Source organism: Callithrix jacchus, chromosome 6, assembly GCF_049354715.1.
Source record: "Callithrix jacchus isolate 240 chromosome 6, calJac240_pri, whole genome shotgun sequence".
NCBI classification, from domain to species: Eukaryota; Metazoa; Chordata; class Mammalia; order Primates; family Cebidae; genus Callithrix; species Callithrix jacchus.
The window spans coordinates 37,339,593-37,360,264 of record NC_133507.1 but is presented as its reverse complement, the minus strand read 5'-3'; the positions used below and the strand labels follow the sequence as shown (position 1 = coordinate 37,360,264).

The window sequence follows — 20,672 nt, the reverse complement described above, 5'->3', positions numbered from 1 at the left end:
CGTTTAACATTTACCTGTAGGCAGTGATGATGGCATGCAGCCAGTATGCAGGAAACAACACCATCGTGTTTAAGTTAATATTTGACAAAGGCTTCCCTGGGACAGGAAGAGCCTGGCTTTCTCCTCTCAGCTCCCCAGCCCTGACCCCTGTCAGTCCTTGGCATGCCCACTGCCCTGCGGCCTCTTTAGGAGGTGGCAGCCTCTCGGGGAGAGCCAGAAGCCCAGGTGCTGGGTCTCTTCCACAGCACAAGAACGCTGTGGGCCAAAGCCCCCAGTAGTCTCCGCAGCAGCAGGACCTGGAGGCCCACCTGAGCTGGCAGCCTCTCCCGCACAATTCCATTCAGTCCTCACCGCAGCCCCAGCGGCAGAGATCATTACCCCTGTTTCAGATGAGGAAACTGGATTCAATAATTCAGTGAGACAGGCCGGGCCCCGTGGCTCAAGCCTGTAGTCCCAGCACTTTGGGAGGCCAAGGCGGGTGGATCACCAGGTCAAGAGATTGAGACCATCCTCGTCAACAAGGTGAAACCCCCATCTCTACTAAAAATACAAAAATTAGCTGGGCATGGTGGCGCGTGCCTGTAGTCCCAGCTACTCGGGAGGCTGAGGCAGGAGAATTGCTTGAAACCAGGAGGCGGAGGTTGCGGTGAGCCGAGATCGTGCCATTGCACTCCAGTCTGGATAACAAGAGTGAAACTCCATCTCAGAAAAAAAAAAAAGAATTCAGTGAGACTTGCCCATGGGTAGAAAGGTACGGGGAAGGGCTCAAAATCTGCTGTTAGAGCCTGCGTGCTTTCCACTACACCCAGAGTTGCTGCCAGCATGAGAATCTTTCAAGTGGCCCTCAGCAGCTGAGGCCGTCTTTGAGGGTCTCCTCCTCTCCTTTAGCCGCCCCTCCTGCCTCCCCCATTCTCCATCCTGGGCAGGGGCCCCTGCCCACCTGCCCTTCACAAACACCCAGCGAGGCTGCACATCTGCAGTCTTAATCCTAAAGGGAGGCTTGCCAAAGAGGCAGCTTTAAGAAAACCCAACAGGGTGGGATGGCATCCAACAGGAAGCTGCCCTCCTGTGGGTGCCCCTCACCTGGCACAGGAGCTGCCCACCTCCTCTCTCCACTTGATCCTCCTGCTGTATGAGCTCCCACAGCCACGTCCACACCTGAATCCTCAGCCCAGCACAGACCTCCCACACGGGACACATACAGAAAGTCCTGACCCTATTCGCCAGTTTCCACGGAGGACATCTGAAGGCCAGCCCTGCCTCACCGCCCCTCTAAGCACCTGCCACCATAGTTGCTGGCTTCCTCACCATCTCCCCTGGTGAGAATGCTGGCTCCAGGAGGGCAGGGGCTTGGTTCTGCTGACCCCTGGGTCCCCAGGCCCTAGAACAGTGCCCAGTACATGATGGTGCTCAACATTTGTGCATGAATAAAGGGATGAATACAAAAACTCCATCACATGCCATTGGTGAAAAGTTAAGCCCAGGAGAAAACTTACAGTTTGTGCACGGGAGTAGTCAAGATTCACTCTAAAGCTCTCTGATTCCCGAGCCCAAACCCTCCACCCTGTACACACCACCCACACACACGCATGCACGTACACACTCACTGCCCGGGTCTGTGAGCATGCTAAGCCTGATCCACTCCGGGCTCAGCAGGGATTAGCTGTCTATAGAGGCCTGTAATGGACACTCTGGGGACAGGGGCTGGGAAATGGGGCCATGCGGGAAGAGGGTGTCCCATGTGGGCTCAAGGTGCTGCTCTGCACAGAGCTAGCATTCAACAACCACTTGCTACGCCCCAAGTACCCATCTAGGGCTTTACGCTCCACGACACATGTGTGAAGAGGAACCGTTCTTATCCCCTATTTGATACATGAAGAAATGGGGCTCAGGAAGGGTCACTGCAGAACATCAGGGAAACCCAGAGCCCATGCACACTCTGCTGTTCCTTACAGAGATAGGAGGTCAGAGGGACTACCTCCAAGGGCAGGACTCAGGGATTCTAGAACCTCAGGGACAGTCGCACAGCTTGTAAGGAATCAGCTGGGCTGGCTACTGAGTCCAGGGGCCAGGACCTAGTCAGATGCCAGTGAGAAGGGAGCCCCAATATGGTGATCACATCAAAGGGGTGGAGAGTTCAAGCCTCAGCTTCTCTGAGAATCCTTGGGATCCATAGATTTTCCTGACCTTCACAACTTCGTGAAATCTGGAGGGAATCTACCGCCCAGGCACCCCTTCTCTTCACAGAGCTGGCATCCTCAATGTCCTCACCCCTCTCCACACCTTGGGCCATGCCTGCACCTTCTGCAATGCCTTCTCCTTCCCCATGCCCCATGCAGCCTAGTGAGCTCCCTTTCTCTGTCTCCCTGACAAGAAGTCTGTGCCTAGCTTGGTCCCTGCATGAGCCAGGAGACTGTACTCAGGCCATCCAGGGCCCAAGCGGGATTGGGGAAGTCTGGAAGCCATGCTTCCAACCTCCCACACCGCACACCTTTACCAAATACCCAAGAGCCCCCACATACCCTGGCCCACCCACAGAAGATGCCCAGCTCAGAAGCCTCCCCTCCAGGGTGAGATGAACCACCTACATAAGTAACTTCTGTTCAGGGGAAGCTGAGACTGCAGAGATACAGGAAGAGCCTGCACAACTTCAGAGGGAAGAGACCCAGAGCAGGGAAGTGCAGACAGAGACAGAGAAAAAGATAAGACAGCAGCGGGCAGGGAAGAACCTCAGACATTCAAGGTCAGGACAGAGAGGGGCCCCAAGATGGACAGAGATAAGAATATGGGTAGAGGGGGGCAGCTTTGTGCTAGGGCCTGGGAAGGGGGTGGGATGCCTGCAAAGTCGGTGGCCAAGGTGAGGAGCCCAGGGCCTCTGGGTGGGCTCCTGGTGCCATCACTGAGGGCCTGGATGACTTGGGCAGGTGTCTGGGCCTGCCTATGCCCCCAGCGTCCTTTCTGTTACAGGGACCATGCACCCACTCTCAGGTGTAACATGGCTGCTTCTAAGGTTGCTGCAAAGATAAGGCTTTGTATACAGGCATGGCTGCTCCGGAGTAGGCGAAGGTGGCTACTGCGTGGAGACCTGGACCACACAGCTGAGCATAGTGCAATTCGTGGCCATGCATCAAGGCCTGAGGACTCGCCACCACTGTGCCTTCCTTTAGCGAGCCTTTTAGTACGCCAGCGCTGTGCTGTGCACTGACAATCCTGGGCCCTCCATTCTCCCAGCTAGCCCTCCCCACAATCCAGCCTGCAGCCCCTCCAGCATGCTCAGGACCTGTGGGAGGGAGGGTCAATGTGCACACTCCCACCCTGCCAGAGCCTTCCTCCTGTGCTCACTGTCAGCCCAGTGTGGCCAGAGCAAGGCCCAGCTCCAACAGACCCGCTCCATGAGGACTCCCAAGCCGTGGGCCTTCGGGGGCCAGCATGCCAGATCCCCAGCCCCTCAGCTGTCCTTCTCCCCAGCCGTCCCATCCCCCGAGGGGCCCAGCCTGCCAACCTCTAATCCTGTCCGTCATCTGACCCAGGCTCCACCCTACATTGGCTTTGCCTAGCCACCCTTCTGAGGCCCAAAAATGGACACAGTCATTTATAGAGGGTTCGACAAGCCAAACGCAATGGGAAGATGACCTCACGGCACCCACAGGCTCGAGCTCCCAGCACGCACAGTGCACCCCAGGCATTCCAGAGGCAGTGGCCAAGGGGCCAGGAGCAGTAGTGCTGTGCTGGCAGGCCTGGGCAACCTTTCCAATTTATTCTCCTCCCCTCCTCACACCAGGACCACAGGCCATGGGCCTTCAAGAAAAGCCTCCAGGCAGGCCAGAAACACATGCACCTTGCCTGAGACAGCATCAGGGGCTCAGCCCAGGACGAGGCACTGGCTGGTGTCCAGGCAGGATTTGATGAATGAGTGAAGGCAGAGAACAAACTACACAAATCAATCCACCCATCAGCCTGTGTCCGGCCCAAAGCCCTTGTTCAAAAACATTCCCTAGCACCAACTGGGGCCAGGGAAACTAGAATTGTACCAATACCCACTGATTTCACCAAGGCAAGGTAGGTATAGTGTGGGCTGCCTGCAAGAGACTAGGATTCCAGTTTCATCAACAGTGGGGGTTAGATGAGGCAGAAGACACCACCAGAAGACACTGAGGATGGTCTTCCAGCGATGGCACAGACTCTAAAGGAAAGCACATGGGAGAGGCTGTTGTGGGTTAAGGCATGGGGCTTCCTGAGAGCAGGGCCTACAGCCCAAAGGGAGGGAAGGCTACTTTTAGAGACCTAGCCTGGATGCCTGTCTTGGTGGTCATGCTGTCTTGGCTTCTGATTGGGGGAAGTGTCCCTAACTAGTCTCCAGCAGGCAGAGAGCAGCTGTAACACTAAGCAACTCTAGACCCAGGATGCTCAGCATGAGCAAGGCCAGCTGTTGGCCAAGACCAGCATGCATAGCTGACCAGCTCTCAGCCAACTGCCAGTGGCCACAGAACAGGGGCTCAAGAGACAGGGGTGGTAGCTCAGGGGGTCAGTGATACATCACCACCTCCTTGGAGGGGACAGAGCCCATGACTACTGCCCCAAGAATGACATCAAAGATGCTGCTGCAGAGAAAAGACAACAGGGGCAAAGGGGACACACCAAGAGCCTTGGGGAGCCAGGAAGGAGTGGGACACCAGTGGGATGGGGACAGGGAACGAATCTCAACTAACCTCCTTTCCCATTCATCTCCCTGGCCCTTTAGGGAAGGAAGCAGGCTTTGGCTCAGGGCTGCCAGCCACCCAGATGGATTATCCAGTCACGGCAGCCGGGAGCAAGGGTGGCTGCATCTGTGCTGCCACTACCCCCCCACCCCACAACCTGAAGTCTTCCCTGGCCCCAGCTGGCTATTCCTGGGACTTTAATCCCTACCCGTCCTCCCCCTCCTCCTCCTCCTCCTCCTCCCCACCCTGAGGTGGGGGATCTGGGCAAATCTGGAGCTTGGCTGAGGGCCCCTTCCTTCAATGCACACCCACCCACCTTCTTAGCCAGGAAACACAGGGATGAGCAGTAGGACTCCTGGGGAGGTATGGGGAAGCTCTGGGAGCTCCCCTCTCCCCACTCTTCCAGCAATCACGCGGCTGCATCCTTAGGGAGCCCACGGGTCTCAGAAGCAAAAGGCATTGTTTATAAACAGCCACAAGGCCTGGCAGAGGAAGGCCGTCTTGTCCCTGCGTCTCCACCCGGTGGCAGCAAGGCGGGTGGGAGAGGGGGCAGGCCTGTGGGGCACTGGGGGGCCACCCTGGCAGAAACAGATTCTGCAATCTCAGATTTCAGAGTCGGAGTCGGCAGGGGAAGTGGCGTCAGCAGCTGGCGTGATCCAATTCAATAAACCAGAGGTGGCTTGAGATAGTGAGCTGACCAGGTGCAGACCCCCGCCCCTCAATCCCTGCATTTCCCGCACTGTCTGGGCACCCTGGGAGGCTCCGGCTCCATCCCCCACTCCAGCTCTCCGTGAGGAGGGGTAGCATTTTCTGTGGCGTCTTCCACGTCCCTTTCCGAGCCAGCTCCCCACCCGGCCGTGGGCTCCCAAAGCCAGTGCCCTCCCCGGCCATCCCCTCCCCGGCCGCCGGAAACGCTAAGCCCCTGCTGGGGCGAGGGCACCTCCTTGCCGGGTGCGCAAGCTCCCAGTGGGGCCGGCCTGAGCTAGAGCTTCCAGGCCGCAGGCACCTCTCAGGAAAGGAAACCCGATCCCTCCTTCGGCCCGCGGAGAACGAAAGTGGAGAAGCAGTGGGAAGGAGGGAACTGCGGATGCCGACTGGAGAAGCAGCCTCGGGAGTCCGACAGAATAGTGGCCCCGGGGGCAGAGGGACAGACTCCCTCTCGCCCTGAGCGCCGGCCCCGCCTGGGTTGCCTGCATGGGCCTGGAGAGCTAGGGGTCACCCGAAGGCCTCCCAGCCTCCCGACCCCTGGCCTCCAAAGCGGGTTAGCCTGGAGCGCGCGCCCGAGAAGAGCCTGGAGCAGGGCCGGCCACTGCTGTGCAGCCGGAGCCACGAAGGTGCAAAGTGGGTCCTGTCCTGCCCCGGCCAGGGGTGGGGAGACAGAGGACGCAAACAGAAGACGGCGCCCAGAGCGCTGGAGGACGCAGCCAGGGGACCCCGAAGCCCCTGGAAAGCGCTTCTCCGGAGGTGACAGCGCCAGATCCCGGCAGAGGACCAGGCCCCGGGGCCGGAGTGTAGGGGGACAGGTGGCCCGGACCGCGCGGCGGCTGGAGCTCTGGCTCGCTCACCTTCTCCTGCGCGCGGGTAAGCTTCTTCTGCACGTTGCTGGCGATCTTTCCCGCCGTCACCCCTTTACTGCCCATCTCTGCCATCGCGGCGCAGGCCTCGCCCAGTGGCGGGGGCCGATCTCGCGCCGGGAGGCCTTGCACTCCGCGCTCCCAGCCCCCAGCCCCGGCCGCGCTTCCAGCCCGGCTGCCGCTCCACGCCGCGCACCCGACAGCGGAGCCAACTGACGGAGGCGGAGCGTGCGCCCGGCCAGCGGGAGAGCGAACGAGCCAGCGACGCGGGGACAGAGGGAGGGAGAGGGGAGGGGCCGGGCCTCGGGCCGCGGTCGGCGCCCCCCGCCCGCCCCCTCCGGACAAGACGCTGCCTTTTTAAAGGGCCACTCCGGGCGCCGGCACCGGCAGGTCCGCGACGAGGGAGGGGCGCGCGCGGTGCTGGGGCTGAGGCGGCGAGCGGGACTCCCCTGACGCTCTGGCGACACCGCCCGGAGGCGGGGACTAATCGACTAATCCACCGGCCTGGAGCCTGGGTCTTCCCCACAGCAGTAACCTCCTGCAACCCAGGAAAGGAGACTAGGTGGAGGAGAGGAGCTCTTTCGAAATCAAAGAGAAAGCGGCGAAGGGTGTGCGGTCCTGAGCAGCGGAGCCGTGGCTGCGGGCTGAGCGCGCCCGGAGCCCCCTCCCTTTCCCCGGGCTCGCCTCCGGCCCCGGCGCCCGGCGCTCCGCCTCCTCCCGGCCTTCGCCGCACGGGTTTTCGCCAGGGTCCCCTAGGCGCCTCTGAGACATCTCCACATCTCTGCCTCCCGCACCTAGTCCAATACCAACCAGGCGCTCGGTCTTCCGGTTCGCTGAAAATTTATTATAATAACAGCCCAGCATTACTGAGCGCTTTCTGTGTACTGAGTGACCTGACAGGTATTATCTCATTTCGTCTCCGTGGCCCTAGAGGTAGGTGCTATTACTGTTCCCACTTTACAAAAAAGGCCCCGGGATCAGGGAAAGAGATCTCTGCGTCTACCTCCCAGGAGCTCCACCACTATCCGCTGAGTTGTCCCCTGTACCCAGCAGGAAGGAAAATGATTAACGAGAATTATTCCTGGAAAAAATAAGGTTATTGCTAACCAGCTTTGCCAACAGACCAATGACACTTCTTTTAAGTTAATAAACACGTATCGAGTCTGCTGATACCCACCCCCATTCACCCCTAAAACATGTCAGAGGCTAGCACTTTGCTGCCCCTGGAAATTTCTCAGCATCTGTTTGCTGAGTTGAGCAGAGAGACTGGTCCCACTGAAGAGGCCTAGACATGCCTGGTGCACACACAGAAGCCAGGGCTGGTACCTGCAGGACCAGCAGCGGTCGGAGGAGCAGAGCTGGTCAGGGACGGAGGTCCCTGAGAGACTTCCTGGAGGAACAGGCAGGGCTCTTGCAGACCACAATCCAAGCACTTTGTACAAATGGAGAAACTGAGTCCCAGGATTCACACAAGCCATTCCCTCTTCCCTGGAAGGCCCTCCTGCTCTTCCTCTGGCTACTCTGGCTTCTGCCACCACCGCTCTGTGCTACCCCATAAGCCAGTATCTTCATCTGCCCTCCTCCTGGCCTGTTATCATGATGTCCCTTGGTATCCCCCAGAGGACTGGTTTTTAGTGTCCCCACGGATGTGCTGGACATTAATGGACACTAAAATTCAGGGGTGCTCAATTCCCTCGTATGACTTGACACCGTATCTGCATATAGCCTACACAAATCCTCCAAAATACTTTGAATTGTCTAGATTCTTGAAACAGCTAATACAATGGAAATGCCTTGTAGAGTTGTTAACGCTGTATTTTTATTTGATTATTTTGTTGTGGTATTCTGACTTTTTATTGTATTTTTCCAAATATTTTCAATCCACAATTTGTTGGAACTGAGGATGCCCAACTTAGAGGGCTGAGTGTATTCCTATTCTGCAGGGAGACAGACTGAGGCATCGCTAATGTAGGTCACACAGACAGCAAATGACAAGCAGAGAGATTCTCCATCAAGACGTCCTGCACCAAAGCCCTCAAAAGCACCAAGCGCTGCATGAGTGAAAAGCATCTGTCAAAATTATTATAAACTCATGCCCGATTTGTGAGTAACAACAGCAAAACCGACACAGCCTGGGTTTCTAAAGTAGCTTCCTCCTAAAAGCTCAACATGCTTTCAGCTCACCGTCTCCTTCCTCCTCATTTTCTGTTGGTCGTTTTTCTAACCATTCTCTATAAGCGATTTCTTCCAACACTCCTCTGAGTAAAGGAGGAAATGAGCAAAGTCAAACTGTATTACAGTTAGCCCCCAGGGAACAGTGGGAGATTCTGCTTCACTGGACTTTGGTGTTTGAAAATATTGCTCCACAGAAAAATGGGACGCAACGGAAGTGATCATCAGTGGGATGGGGTCAGCTGTGACACCACAGCCACAGGAGGGACCATGAGGGAATCATTTAAAACAATGGTTACCGAGACTCTGTAGCAACAGGAAAATAATGCTTATAATTATTAAGGAAAGGAAAAGATAAGAAATTGTTCTTACAACCACATAAAAATAAATTATGAAAAGCTCATGATCAATGTCTTGAAAGAATAATGCATAAAGGGAGTAGATGTGTCAGGGTCCAGGTATTAAGGCTGACTTCTTTCCCCCCTAATTTCCTAAATATTCTGTAATATGACATAATGCCTTCATAAAAAGAATCACGGCTCTGTTTTTTTTAGAGGTGATTCTTTATCAGATCACTAGATTAGAAAGGCATTTCTAAACACAAAAGCATTGGAGAATATATTAAAATTTTAAAATGTTTGCTTTGAGGTACATAAAAATAAAATTCTTGAACTTCAAAAATACCAAAACACATAGGATAAAAGTTTGGGAGAAAATGTTCTAAAAATGTTAGTACAAGTTCAAGGGGTAGAATATAGAAGATTTTTACTTTTTTCTGTATAATTTTCTATACTATGATACATTTTTTTTACCTTGATAGCCCATTATTCTAATCATCAGGAAAAGAGTTGTTCCCATTTTGAAAATAAATTTGACATAAAAATTGAACTGTAAGAAACTAGGGAAATTTTTTTTGACAATAAAATAGAACTCTTACAAATTCATAAGAAGAACAATAAGACCCCAATGTATAATGGACAGTGTACAAATTTGGATATTTAAATAATCAATAAATAGGTTTTCAAAGGTCAGTCTTACCAGAAAAAAAATAAAAGTTCATTAACTCAATGAAATACCATTTCTGTTTTCACTTTCATCAAATCACCAAATTATTTTTTTAAATCATGTTACTTAATAAAACCAGAGAGACAGAAACTCTCACATTCTACTTCTGAGAGTGTAAACACATAACAGAATAACCAAAATATTCATATTCTTCCACCCTATAATTCCAAGTCTAGGATATAATTCAAAAATTTAGCAAACCTTTAACAGTCACACACATGTCTGTCACATTATTTATAATAATGCAAAACAGAACATATCCTAAATATTACCACCTGAATGCTAAATGATTAACTAAGCTATGGTATGACCATATATGAAATGTTTACCAAAACAGTATGCTCTTGAAGTTTTTCAGGATAGAGAAATGTGATGTTAACAGAATAATACAGGGCATTAAATGATGTTAACAGAATAATACAGGGCATTAAATGATATAAACAGGATCGTGCCAGCCACTATGCAAAACGTGATTGACATCTCTGAGTGGAACCATTCAGGGTGGGGTTTTTTTCTCCTACTTCTTATTTTTTTATTTTCCATATGTGCACTTGTACTCTCTTTGTCATCAGAAAGAAGTGCTATTAAAAATACAAATTGAAATGAGGACACTGGCCCCTGGGGCAATAGTTGGGGAACCCCAGTGTGGCAGAATAGAAAGATAAAGCACAGAGTCAGAGGGTGTGTGCTGTGCATCTAAACGGATGGAGAAGCTGTTTTCTGTGTGTGTTTGCTTCTTTGTTTTAAATGGACTTTAATTTTTACAACAGCTTTAGGTTCACAGCAAAAGCGAGCAGAAGGTGCAGAGATTCCCCATACCCTCTGCCCCAGACATGCACAGCCACCCTCACTACCAACATCCCCAGCACAGTGGGACATTTGTTACACCTGAGGCACCTCTGTGGATTCATCATTATCCCCCATAGTTCATAGTTTACGTGAGAGCTCACTCTTGGTTTGTACGTTCTGTGGGTCTGGGCAAGTGTACAATGGTACGTGTCTACTATTACAGTATCATGTAGAACAGTTTCACTGCCCTAAGAATCCTCTGTGCTCTGCCTGTTCAACCCCTCCTTCCATCTCCCAGCCCCTGGCAACCACTGACCTTTGTTCCTGTCCCCATAGTTTAGCACTGGAAAACCAGAATGCCATGTCTTTGGAACCATACAATTATAGCCTTTTCAGACTGGCTTCTTTCACTTAGTAATATGTGTTTAAGTTTCCTCCATGTCTCTTCATGGCTTCATAGTTCATTTCCTTTGGCTCTGAGTAATATTCCATTTTCTGGATGCACCCGTTTATTTACCCACTCACCTATTACAGAACATGTTGGTTGCTTCTAAGTTCAGGCACTTATGAATAAAGCTGCTTAGGCTGGACAAGGTGGCTCATGCCTGCAATCCCAGCACTTTGGGAGGCTGAGGGTGGATCATGAGGTCAGGAGTTCAAGACCAGCCTGACCAACATGGCAAAACCCTGTCTCTACTGAAAATACAAAAATTAACTGGAGGTAGTGGCACACACCTGTAATCTCAGCTACTTGGGAGGCTGAGGCAGGAGAATCGCTTGAACCTGGGAGGCAGAGGTTGCAGTGAGCCTAGTTCATGCCACTACACTCCAGCCTGGGCAACAGAGTGAGACTCCATCTAAAAAAGAAAAAAAAAAAAAGCTGCTATAAACATCCATGTACAGGTGTTTGTGTGGACATAGTATTTGACTCCTTTGGGTAAATACCAAGAAGCATGACGGCTGAATTGTACAGTAAGAGTGTGTTTAGTGCCTTAAGAACTGCCAAACTGTCTTTCAAAGTGGTTGGACCATTTTGCATTGTCACCAGTAATGAATGAGCATCCAAATCCTTGCCAGCATTTGGTGTTCTGGATTTTGGTCATTCTAATAGGTGTGTAATGATATCTCATTGTCATTTGGGAAATGATTTTTTTTAACCATGAAGAACAGAGGCAATCAAAGAACAGTCCTACTATCCCTTGGAGAGAAAAGATCACCTGCCATTTTCTTCTCCAACTCAAGAATTGATTAAGAGGCTCTGAGTGAGCAATATTACTACCCTCATCATCATTCCATCTTACAAAGCAACTTTTTGTTTATACTATTTTGGCTATCATAAGAATCTTGCATTTAATAGAACTTTTTGCTGCCCTTTTATAGATGGAAACATGAAGAAAGTGGGCTTACCTGACGGCACTCAGCTGGTAGGTCCTGTACTGAGATCAGTTAGCCCTTGGTCATCTGTGGTGTCTGGAACAGATCAGCTCTGTGCCTCCTTCCTCGGACAGCAGACTTCTCTAACAGAGACAGGGAGAGGCCCGTCTTGCTCAGGATGCAGAAGATTCTAAGGTAGTGCCAGTTATTTCAGGGCAGCATAAGTGTGATGTGGTGTTCAGGAAGGGCTCCCTAACTCAAATTGTCCTCCATCTTTCTCACATGTAAAATGCTACCACTCTCAAGTTCCATGATATTTTGGGAAGGGCAGAGAGATCTGGGGTCAGAAATCATCACCTCTGCTGGGGGCAGTGGCTCACGCCTATAATTCCAGCACTTTGGGAAGCTGAGGCAGGCAGATTGCTTGAGCTCATGAATTCAAGACCAGCCTGGGCAACATGATGAAACCCATTCTCTACAAAAAAAAAAAAAACTAAAAAATTAGCTGGGCATGGTGGTGTGAAGCTCTAGTTCCAGCTATTTGGGAGGCTGAGTTGTGAGGATTACTTGAGCCCAAGAAGTTGCAGTGAGCCAAGATTGCACCCCTGCACTCCAGCATGGGTGTCAGGGCCAGACCGTGCCTCACAAAAGAAAAAAAAAAAGCAAAAAGAAAAGAAAAGAAATCAGCTCCTTCATTTACCACTTTTCCATTCTTGAATATGTTACTTAAGCTGTTCAAGCCTAATCTATAATGTGGGGTAAACTATCCTCTTTAGGTTATTGTGGAAGTAATGAACACTGTATTTACAGCCTCTGAAATATCAGAAGTGACTGTAGATGGCGGCTGTCTATAGTGTGTGGCAGATGCTATAACAGTGGGGTGTGCCCTGCTCATAGTCCTGCTTTCCTTTAGAACTCCCTCCTTGGTGACTGTGGTTTGATGAGCCTCGTCTCTCACACTGTGATGTGTACATAGCCCAGTCTTGGGGATGAGCACATGAAGTGTGGGCTCTCCTGGTAAGAGCCCAAGAAGAGCTTTCCCTAGGATTCTCTATACTTGTAGGACCCAGAAGTTCCCCTTTCTGCTAGACTCACTGAGTTGGGAGGATGTGAGTCTAGAGCTCCCAGATGCCAGCTTGCCCACCATATGAAAGACCTGCCTGGAAGCTGAGGTCAAGACAAGTGGAGGGATGGAGAGACAGAAACAGAGAGAAAAGGAATTAATGTCATTTCTTGAGAACATGTGAAGCCTGAATCCTGCCCACTCCCACCATCATCAGCCACAGAAACTAGTATATTTTTTTCTTGCTAAAGCCAGTTTGAGGCCACTTCCAATCAGGAGTCATGACTAATATACCTTTATCTTTTTATTGTTGTTGTTTTTTTTGTTTTTTGAGATGGAGTCTTGCTCTGTCACCCTGGCTGGAATACAGTGTCACTAACCCAGCTCACTGCAACCTCTGCCTCCCGGGTTCAAGTGATTCTCTCACCTCAGCCTCCCCTGCAGCTGGGATTACAGGCTCCCACCACAATGACTGGCTAATTTTTGTATTTTTAGTAGAGATGGGGTTTCACCATGTCGACCAGGTTGGTCTCAAACTCCTGACCTCAAGTGATCTGCCCACCTCAGCCTCCCAGAGTGCTGGGATTACAGGTGTGAGCACCTGGCCAATATACCATTATTTTAATAAAGACCTTCTGAGAGCCAACTCTAATGCATTTGTTATGCTACAGGTATCATCAAGCTAGTCTCTCTTGAGTGCCCGCATCTGACCCATCTGTATTAATTTTGGGATAATTTTGAGTGAAAGAAGAAAAAAAATTACAGCTTGGTAGCAAGTATGAGCCAGAATTGTCCTGGGCAAATGATGTATGAATAGCTGGGTTAAGGGGTAGGAGTTCAGAAAGAAGCTGGCAGGGAGGATAAGGACGTGAAGTACACTGTCTTGGGTTAGCACAGAACACCGAGGCCTGTGCAGCCTCCTGGCCTGTCCAGCTTTCCTTGAAGTGATCCTTGCAGATCAAAAGACAGCTCCCCACAGAACCATCTGGAAGGCCCTGTCCCTGGACTTCTAAGGGACCCAGATGTTTAGATCCAATATCACCAGGCCGTGTAGAAGAGACCTGTCCAGCCTGGTTAGAGTAAGACTCCATCCAGTGAGTGGATCCCCAACTAACTCCAGAATATTAGCAAGGTCTCCAGCAATGAGTTACTTCCTTTTGCCACCAGCAAGTGAAGTCTCCAAGAGCAAAACCTTTTTCAAGATGATTATCTTGGCCGGGTACAGTGGTTCAATCCTGTAATCCCCAGCACTCTGGGAGGCTGGGATGGGTGGATCACCTGAGGTCAGGAGTTCAAGACCAGCCAACATGGTGAAACCCAGTCTCTACTAAAAATACAAAACTTAGCTGGGAATGGTGGCATGTACCTTTAATTCTAGCCACTCAGGAGGCCGAGGCAGGAGAATCGCTTGAACCCGGGAGGTGGAGGTTGCAGTGAGCTGAGATTGTGCCGCTACACTCCAGCCTGGGTGACAGAGCAAGACTCTGTCTCAAAAAAAAAAAAAAAAAAAAGGTGCAGAAAAGCAAACAGCCCTTTGCCCAGCACGCCTCCTTTAATAAACCACTGCTTAGTGCCTATAGAAGTAAGATTCCAGACTTTGGAAATACTCATGGAAATTTACTCTATCAGTTTTAAAAATGATAAAATAGAGTGCTGAGATAAGATTGCACAAGTACGTGTTTGAGCATTTCTAAAGCCTCATTTGTTCATAAACAAACCTACAAGCCATGAGACCACTAAGATGGCTGACTGCTTCTTTGAAACAGGGCTTCATTTACAAATTACTAGGTGCCCTTTAGGAAGGCAATTTCTGGTGTATAACCAAAGCCTTACAAACACATGCATCACAGGTTCTATCCTTAGAATAGACTCATTAGTGCAGTGAGGTCCTCACAAGAGTGAAACACTGAAAAGCTGGAAACAAGCTAAATGTCCAGGCATGGATTGATTAAATTTGTTAATTTCTAAATTTGGTTTATCCATACAATTGATCCTTGAACAACATGAGTTTGAACTGCATGGATCCACATATACGTGATTTCCTCCACCTCTGCCACTCCTGAAACAGCAAAACCATCCTCTCCTCTTCCTCTTCCTCCTCAGCCTACTCAACGTGAAGATGACGAAGATGAAGACTTTATGATGATCCATGTCCACATAATGAATAGTAAATATATGTTCTGTTTCTTACAATTTTCTTAATAGCATTCTCTTTTCTCTAGCTTGCTCTAGTGTAAGAACACAGTATATAGCGGAACCGCCATCTCCCAGTAATTTGCCAAAATGAGGAACAGAGGGAAAGAGGAGAGGCACCCGATACATGTTCTCCAGGCCTTTTAGAAAACATGGAGTTGTGGCCAGGTGCAGTGGCTCAAGCCTGTAATCCCAGCACTTTGGGAGGCCGAGACGGGTGGATCACGAGGTCAAGAGATCGAGACCATACTGGTCAACATGGTGAAACCCCGTCTCTACTAAAAATAGAAAAAATTAGCTGGGTATGGTGGCATGTGCCTGTAATCTCAGCTACTGAGGAGGCTGAGGCAGGAGAATTGCCTGAACCCAGGAGGCGGAGGTTGCGGCGAGCCGAGATTGCGCCATTGCACTCCAGCCTGGATAACAAGAGCGAAACTCCGTCTCAAAAAAAAAAAAACAAAAAAACATAGAGTTGTTCCTTTGGCCATGTATATGCGAATCTATAAGAAAGGTGATATTGTAGACATCAAGGGAATGGGTACTGTTCAAAAAGGAATGGCCACAAGTGTTATCATGGCAAAACTGGAAGAGTCTACGATGTTACCCAGTGTGCTATTGGCGTTGTTGTAAACAAACAAGTGAAGGGCAAGATTCTTGCCAAGAGAATTCATGTGCGTATTGAACATATTAAACACTCTGAGAGCCGATACAGCTTCCTGAAACACGTGAAGGAAAATGATCAGAAAAAGGAGGAAGCCAAAGAGAAAGGCACCTGGGTCCAACTGAAGTGCCAGCCTGCTAACCCCAGAGAAGCGCACTTTGTGAGAACCAATGGGAGGGAGCCTGAGCTTCTGGAACCTCTTCCCTACGAATTCATGGCATAATAACAAAAAATAAAAGATCTCTGGACTGTAAAAAAAAAAAAAAAATACAGTATATAATACATATGACATATAGAATGTGTATTAACTGTTCATGTTATCAGTAAGGCTTCTGAGGAAGGGTAGGCTATTGGTAGTTAAGTTTTGTGGGGGCAAAAGTTATGCTCAGATTTCCCGCTGTGTGAGGGGTCAGTGCCCCCAACTACTGCACTGATCAAGGGTCACTTGTATTTTGAATATTAAGCTACCATTAAAAATTGATAAATGAGACTTCAAAATTTTAAAAGCTTGCTCTTCCAAAGACACCCTTATGAAAATGAAGCAGTAATTCTCTCAGATGAAACTTTTCATGGTACAGATATTTAACGAAGGACTTGTATCCAGGAACAAATGAAGAACGGTCGTAACTCAATAAGGAAAACAGTCTATTTTAAAAAGAAAAAACAGGCAAATGATTTGAAAAGACCCTTCACCACAGCAGCTATGCAAATGGCAGTAAGCGCGGGAGAAGATGCTCGGCTCCATAGATCTTTAGGGAAATACAAATCGAAACCATGATGACTTAACGCCACACACTCACAAAAATGGTTAAATTTAAAAGACTGACAACACCGAACACTGGTGGGAGTGCGAGCAACTGGAGCTCTACCCAAAGCTACCGTCCCTTGTACCAGGGTCCTCCTCCAGTCAGGATGAATTTTCACTTTTCATTTTTCCTCCTGCGCCATCTCCTGCCCCAGTTCATCGTATGTATATGAAATCTGATCTTCGGCCCAGCTGAGTGGTTTACACCATGAGTGTCCCTGTGGCTATGAATAAATACCTGGCTATAGAGGGGCTCCCCAACACCAGCGCCGACATGCCACCTCGCTGTGCCCACACAGCCCCCCAGCACATTCGGGGCTTTGCATGTGTCCTTCCTAAAGACAGGGACACACATATCTGACTTCTCCAATTCTCCTCCCCCATTTCCTCACCTGGCGACTTGGCCACCGACCTCACCTTTACAGACACGCACAGGTGTCACCTCCTCCAGGGAGATCTCTGACTCATCTAACTCAGGTGGCTAAGTGGCTCTCATCTGTCCTCCCCCGGGGTCCTGCCCTTGTCTTTCTTGCACACCCAACTCCCCTCCAAAAAAGTCCTTCTGTCATAGTGGGGGAAAGATGCCCTAGGACCCAACTCTTAACTCTGGCAGTGAACAAGGGTACATTCCTCCGGGATTCCCTTTTCCTGGTAAGGATGAGAGTTAGGGGAGGAGGTTATGAAATCTCCTCCTGCTCAGACACCACGTTGAGAAATGACAACTCCTTGTACAGAATGGGGGCTGCCCTTGAGTAGATGTGATGCTCAGAACCGCAGCCTCCAGCTGTGCCTCCTGGGGGCAGGGCTGGGTCTGCTTAGCTCTGACCCCCAGTGCCCTCTCTGAGGCTGGCCACAGATCAGACACCCAGTAAATGTATGGGAGTGGTCCACCCAACCTCAGAGAAGGGGCTCAGCACAGGAGGGTGGGACCCACCTAGAGCTGGGAGCTCATCATCCAAAGTCACCTACTTATCTGTCTTTCTGCTTCTGTCCTGCCCTATCACCTCATCTCTCTCTGTTTGTTACTGACATTTGGCATGGGTGTGACCTTAGGGTTTTGTAAGTCACTGGACATATTTAACTCACTTCTTCCCTGCTGACCTGTATTGCTTCCAAAGCTGGTTTCTATCTACCCACCACTTCATTACTGTGTTCTGGGCCTGGAAGGAAGCGCGGGACCCAGTGAGCACAATTGGCAGGACCTCGGATGGCAGCGTGGCAGCACAGACAGAGACAAACGTTCACCAGGACGCAGCTGGTCCGCGTCACTCTTGCAGTGAAATCATGTTTCTCGCATTTTATATTTTACAGAGAGGGACACAGAACATAATCGTTTTTGTTCATTCTAAGTAAACATCTGACAATGCTCAATTCAGTGGGTTCTGTCCCCCAACACAACAATGCTGCCTTAAATTAAAAAATGCCTGGAACTATGTGCATCTCCACTCACAATCCTGGCTGTGCAAGAAACACTTGACTTCCTCGACTCTTCTCTTTCAAGTCCTTTCACCATAGGTCACTTCTGTCCCCCACCCCTATTCTTAGAAAGCTCGGTCCTCCCATCTGTCCCCCAGCCAATTCTCCATGCACAGCATGTTGGGGTGCTTTTTCCTCCTCAGCCCTGCCTGAGGCTCATGTGTCACCCACATGGCTGCACCCCAGGTCTGTTTGAAGGCGAGGTAAACAGTCTACATCCCTCTGGCCTTAGGATGCTCAACTCTGGTGGGTGTCTCGGGCAGATGGAAAGACAGACAGACAGAAGGAATCCTTTTGCTTTTCCTTCCAGGTTAAGGTCGGGGACAACAGTTCGAGGCTTCCTGGAGCCTACTGCCCAGGCTGGGGCAGACGTTTCTCCTGCCTTCTGTAGGACTGCTGGGGGCAGCTCCAGGCAAGGTCTTGTCTGCTCTCAGATTCTCTTAAGGCTAACTGGGATTTCTGCCACTCTTTGCCCTCCCCGGGCATTGGTCCTGGGTCTAGGGTCTCTCCTGGAGAAACATCCAAGTTCTCTTCACTTCCTCTTTGATTCTTCACAGTTCTTCTCTCAGTGCTGCTCTGGTCAGGCAGGAGGAAACCTTGCTCCGGGATAATTCATCAGGCATTGCCCCCAGTGTGCTGGTTTGTAAACAGGGCCGGGCTTTTAGAAGTCAAAAGCCAAGATTTTGATCCATTCCTCGAGGCCATGAAGGCAGACAGCTCATTGGCTTGAACCAGGAGGGTAGAAGTAACAGGAAACGTGGAGGGAGACCACTTGTTGACTGGCATTCCTAAGATCATTTCATGTCTATCCATATTTACATGTGATCATTTATGCAAACCCCACTGTAAACTTGAAGATGAAGGTGTTTTTTACAATCTAGTTACGACTTAACACAGGCTGCCTCTAAATGCAGAAACAGCTCTTTCACGTGAATTCTGCCTTCCAGGCAGTGAAATCTCCCCAGTCAGCGTTCACTGAGCCCTGAGCAAGCCTGGACACTGGGGACACACACAGAAGAGAATCAATTAAGTCCCTGCCCACATAGAGCCCACAGTCTGGAAAGAGACGGATGATGATCATTCGCAGAATAAAGTGCCACCTGTCGCCAAAACTCCTACAAATTGGAGTGCACCCTGAGCGAGGGTAGACATCTGAAATTGGCTTTTGCAGATGCACAAACCTCTGGAGGAAAGTAACTGCCTTAGACCTCTCCGGGAACTCACTAACTGCAGCTGAATCTGCCTCATAGGTGGGGACGTCCCGGCAGTCAACACTGTGACTTACCACTCTAAAAGGCTGGCCCTCTAGCAGGCTGTCTGCAGGAGCTAAGGCATTCCCAAGCAGTGAGCAGGCTCTTGGCCTAGCATCTTGGAGAGTTATGAGGCAGCCCAGGCCTAGACCCACCCTGCCCCAGGGTCCAGGTGGGGTCAATTTGGCAGCCTGAAGGGAGCTGGGTTCCAGGGATTCTTGGAGGAGGCCTCTGTAATGCACTCAGCATTAGAGTTACTTGTGTCTGCACCGCCCCTCAAGGCTACCTTCCTGAGCTCTGCTTCCGCCTGCAGCCTGCCCTCCTTCAGGCCTCCCCGCCTCTCGCCTGCATTGCTCTCTTCTTGGACCCTTGACCCTGGACTCCCCCTCCAACTCACCCTCTCCTCTGCCCAGAGATTTTTCTAAAATGTCCATCTGACCATGCAACTCTCCTGCCCTTTGCTGCCTCCCCAAGGAGATTTTAAGATAAGTTCCCAATATCTTAAGATGAGTACACAGCGCTTCCTCCCACACCCTCCCCCCAACGGCCTTCTGGGCCCGGCTCCCTCCTATCTTTGCCCCTCCCTCTCTGAGCACATTCAGGGTCAAGCCAGCCCCAGCCCTGCCTGCCAGCCCTCACCTGCAGGCCTTGGCACAAGCTGCACTTGCCTCATTGGTTCACACTCATCTTTCTAGACCCAGTTCAAGATCCTTGCCATCCTGGAAGCCTTTCAGGTTCACCAGCTGGGCCTGCACCGTTGTCACAAGGCCTCATAGCACCCATTTCACCTCATTACCCTCGTCTCTCCCAGTCAGAAGGTGCTGCCTTATTTATCACTGAACTCCATCTGTGCATCCTGGAAGAAGCAGAGGAGAGCTGGAGGGAGGAGGAAAGGAAGATCGTGCTGATTGTAACTTCCTCGACTGGATGAAGCCCTTCTCTGGGGTAGGCTCTGCTCATTTCCCCAGTGCACCCTCAATAGCCACCAAACAGCCAGCCCTGAAGGCGGACGGAGATGCACAGGAAGGCCCATATGCTCTATTATCTTTTTTTCTGAAGAAGTCTTTATTTTATTTTATTATTATTTTTTTTTTTGAGACAAAGTATTGTTCTGTTGCCCAGGCTGGAGTACAATAGCTGGGACTACAGGACCGGTGCCACCATACCCGGCTAATTTTTGTATTTGTAGTAGAGACAGGGTTTCACCATGTTGGCCAGACTGGTCTCGAACTCCTGACCTCAGGTGATCCACCCACCTCAGACTCCCATAATGTTGGGATTACAGGCGTGAGCCGCTGCACCCAGCCAAGAAGTCTTTATTTCGCATTATTTTTCTTTGCTTTTTATTTTGAAATAATGACAAATTCACAGGAAATTGCAAGATCATATAGAGAGATCCTGTGAACCCTTTGCCCAGTGTCCCCCAGTGGTGACATCTTGCATAACTACAGCACCATATAGAAACCAGGGATTTCACTTTGACACAATATATGCGAATGGGTCTTTGTCATTTTATCAAATGTGTAGATCATAGTGTTCCCGGGCCAAAC

General features: G+C 50.3%; 1 protein-coding gene across 46 annotated transcripts in view; it reads right to left on the bottom strand.

The window, feature by feature from the left end:
* Positions 1-6,488, bottom strand: part of LOC100407797 (myc box-dependent-interacting protein 1) — a 58,591-nt gene extending 52,103 nt beyond the window's left edge. For 41 of the 46 annotated variants that reach the window (XM_078327048.1, XM_078327050.1, XM_078327070.1 and 38 more), the window contains exon 1: positions 6,266-6,488. Coding sequence is in view for 27 of the 46 variants with exons in the window: in XM_035304167.3 (XP_035160058.1) it covers positions 6,266-6,349 (84 nt within the window). In the remaining 19 variants the exon portion in view is untranslated. Of the gene's footprint in view, positions 1-5,016; positions 5,324-6,265 lie in introns of those variants that run through there. The other 5 variants (XM_078327047.1, XM_054257338.2, XM_078327057.1 and 2 more) reach the window with 1 other exon arrangement.
* Between the last annotated feature and the right edge of the window lie 14,184 nt (positions 6,489-20,672).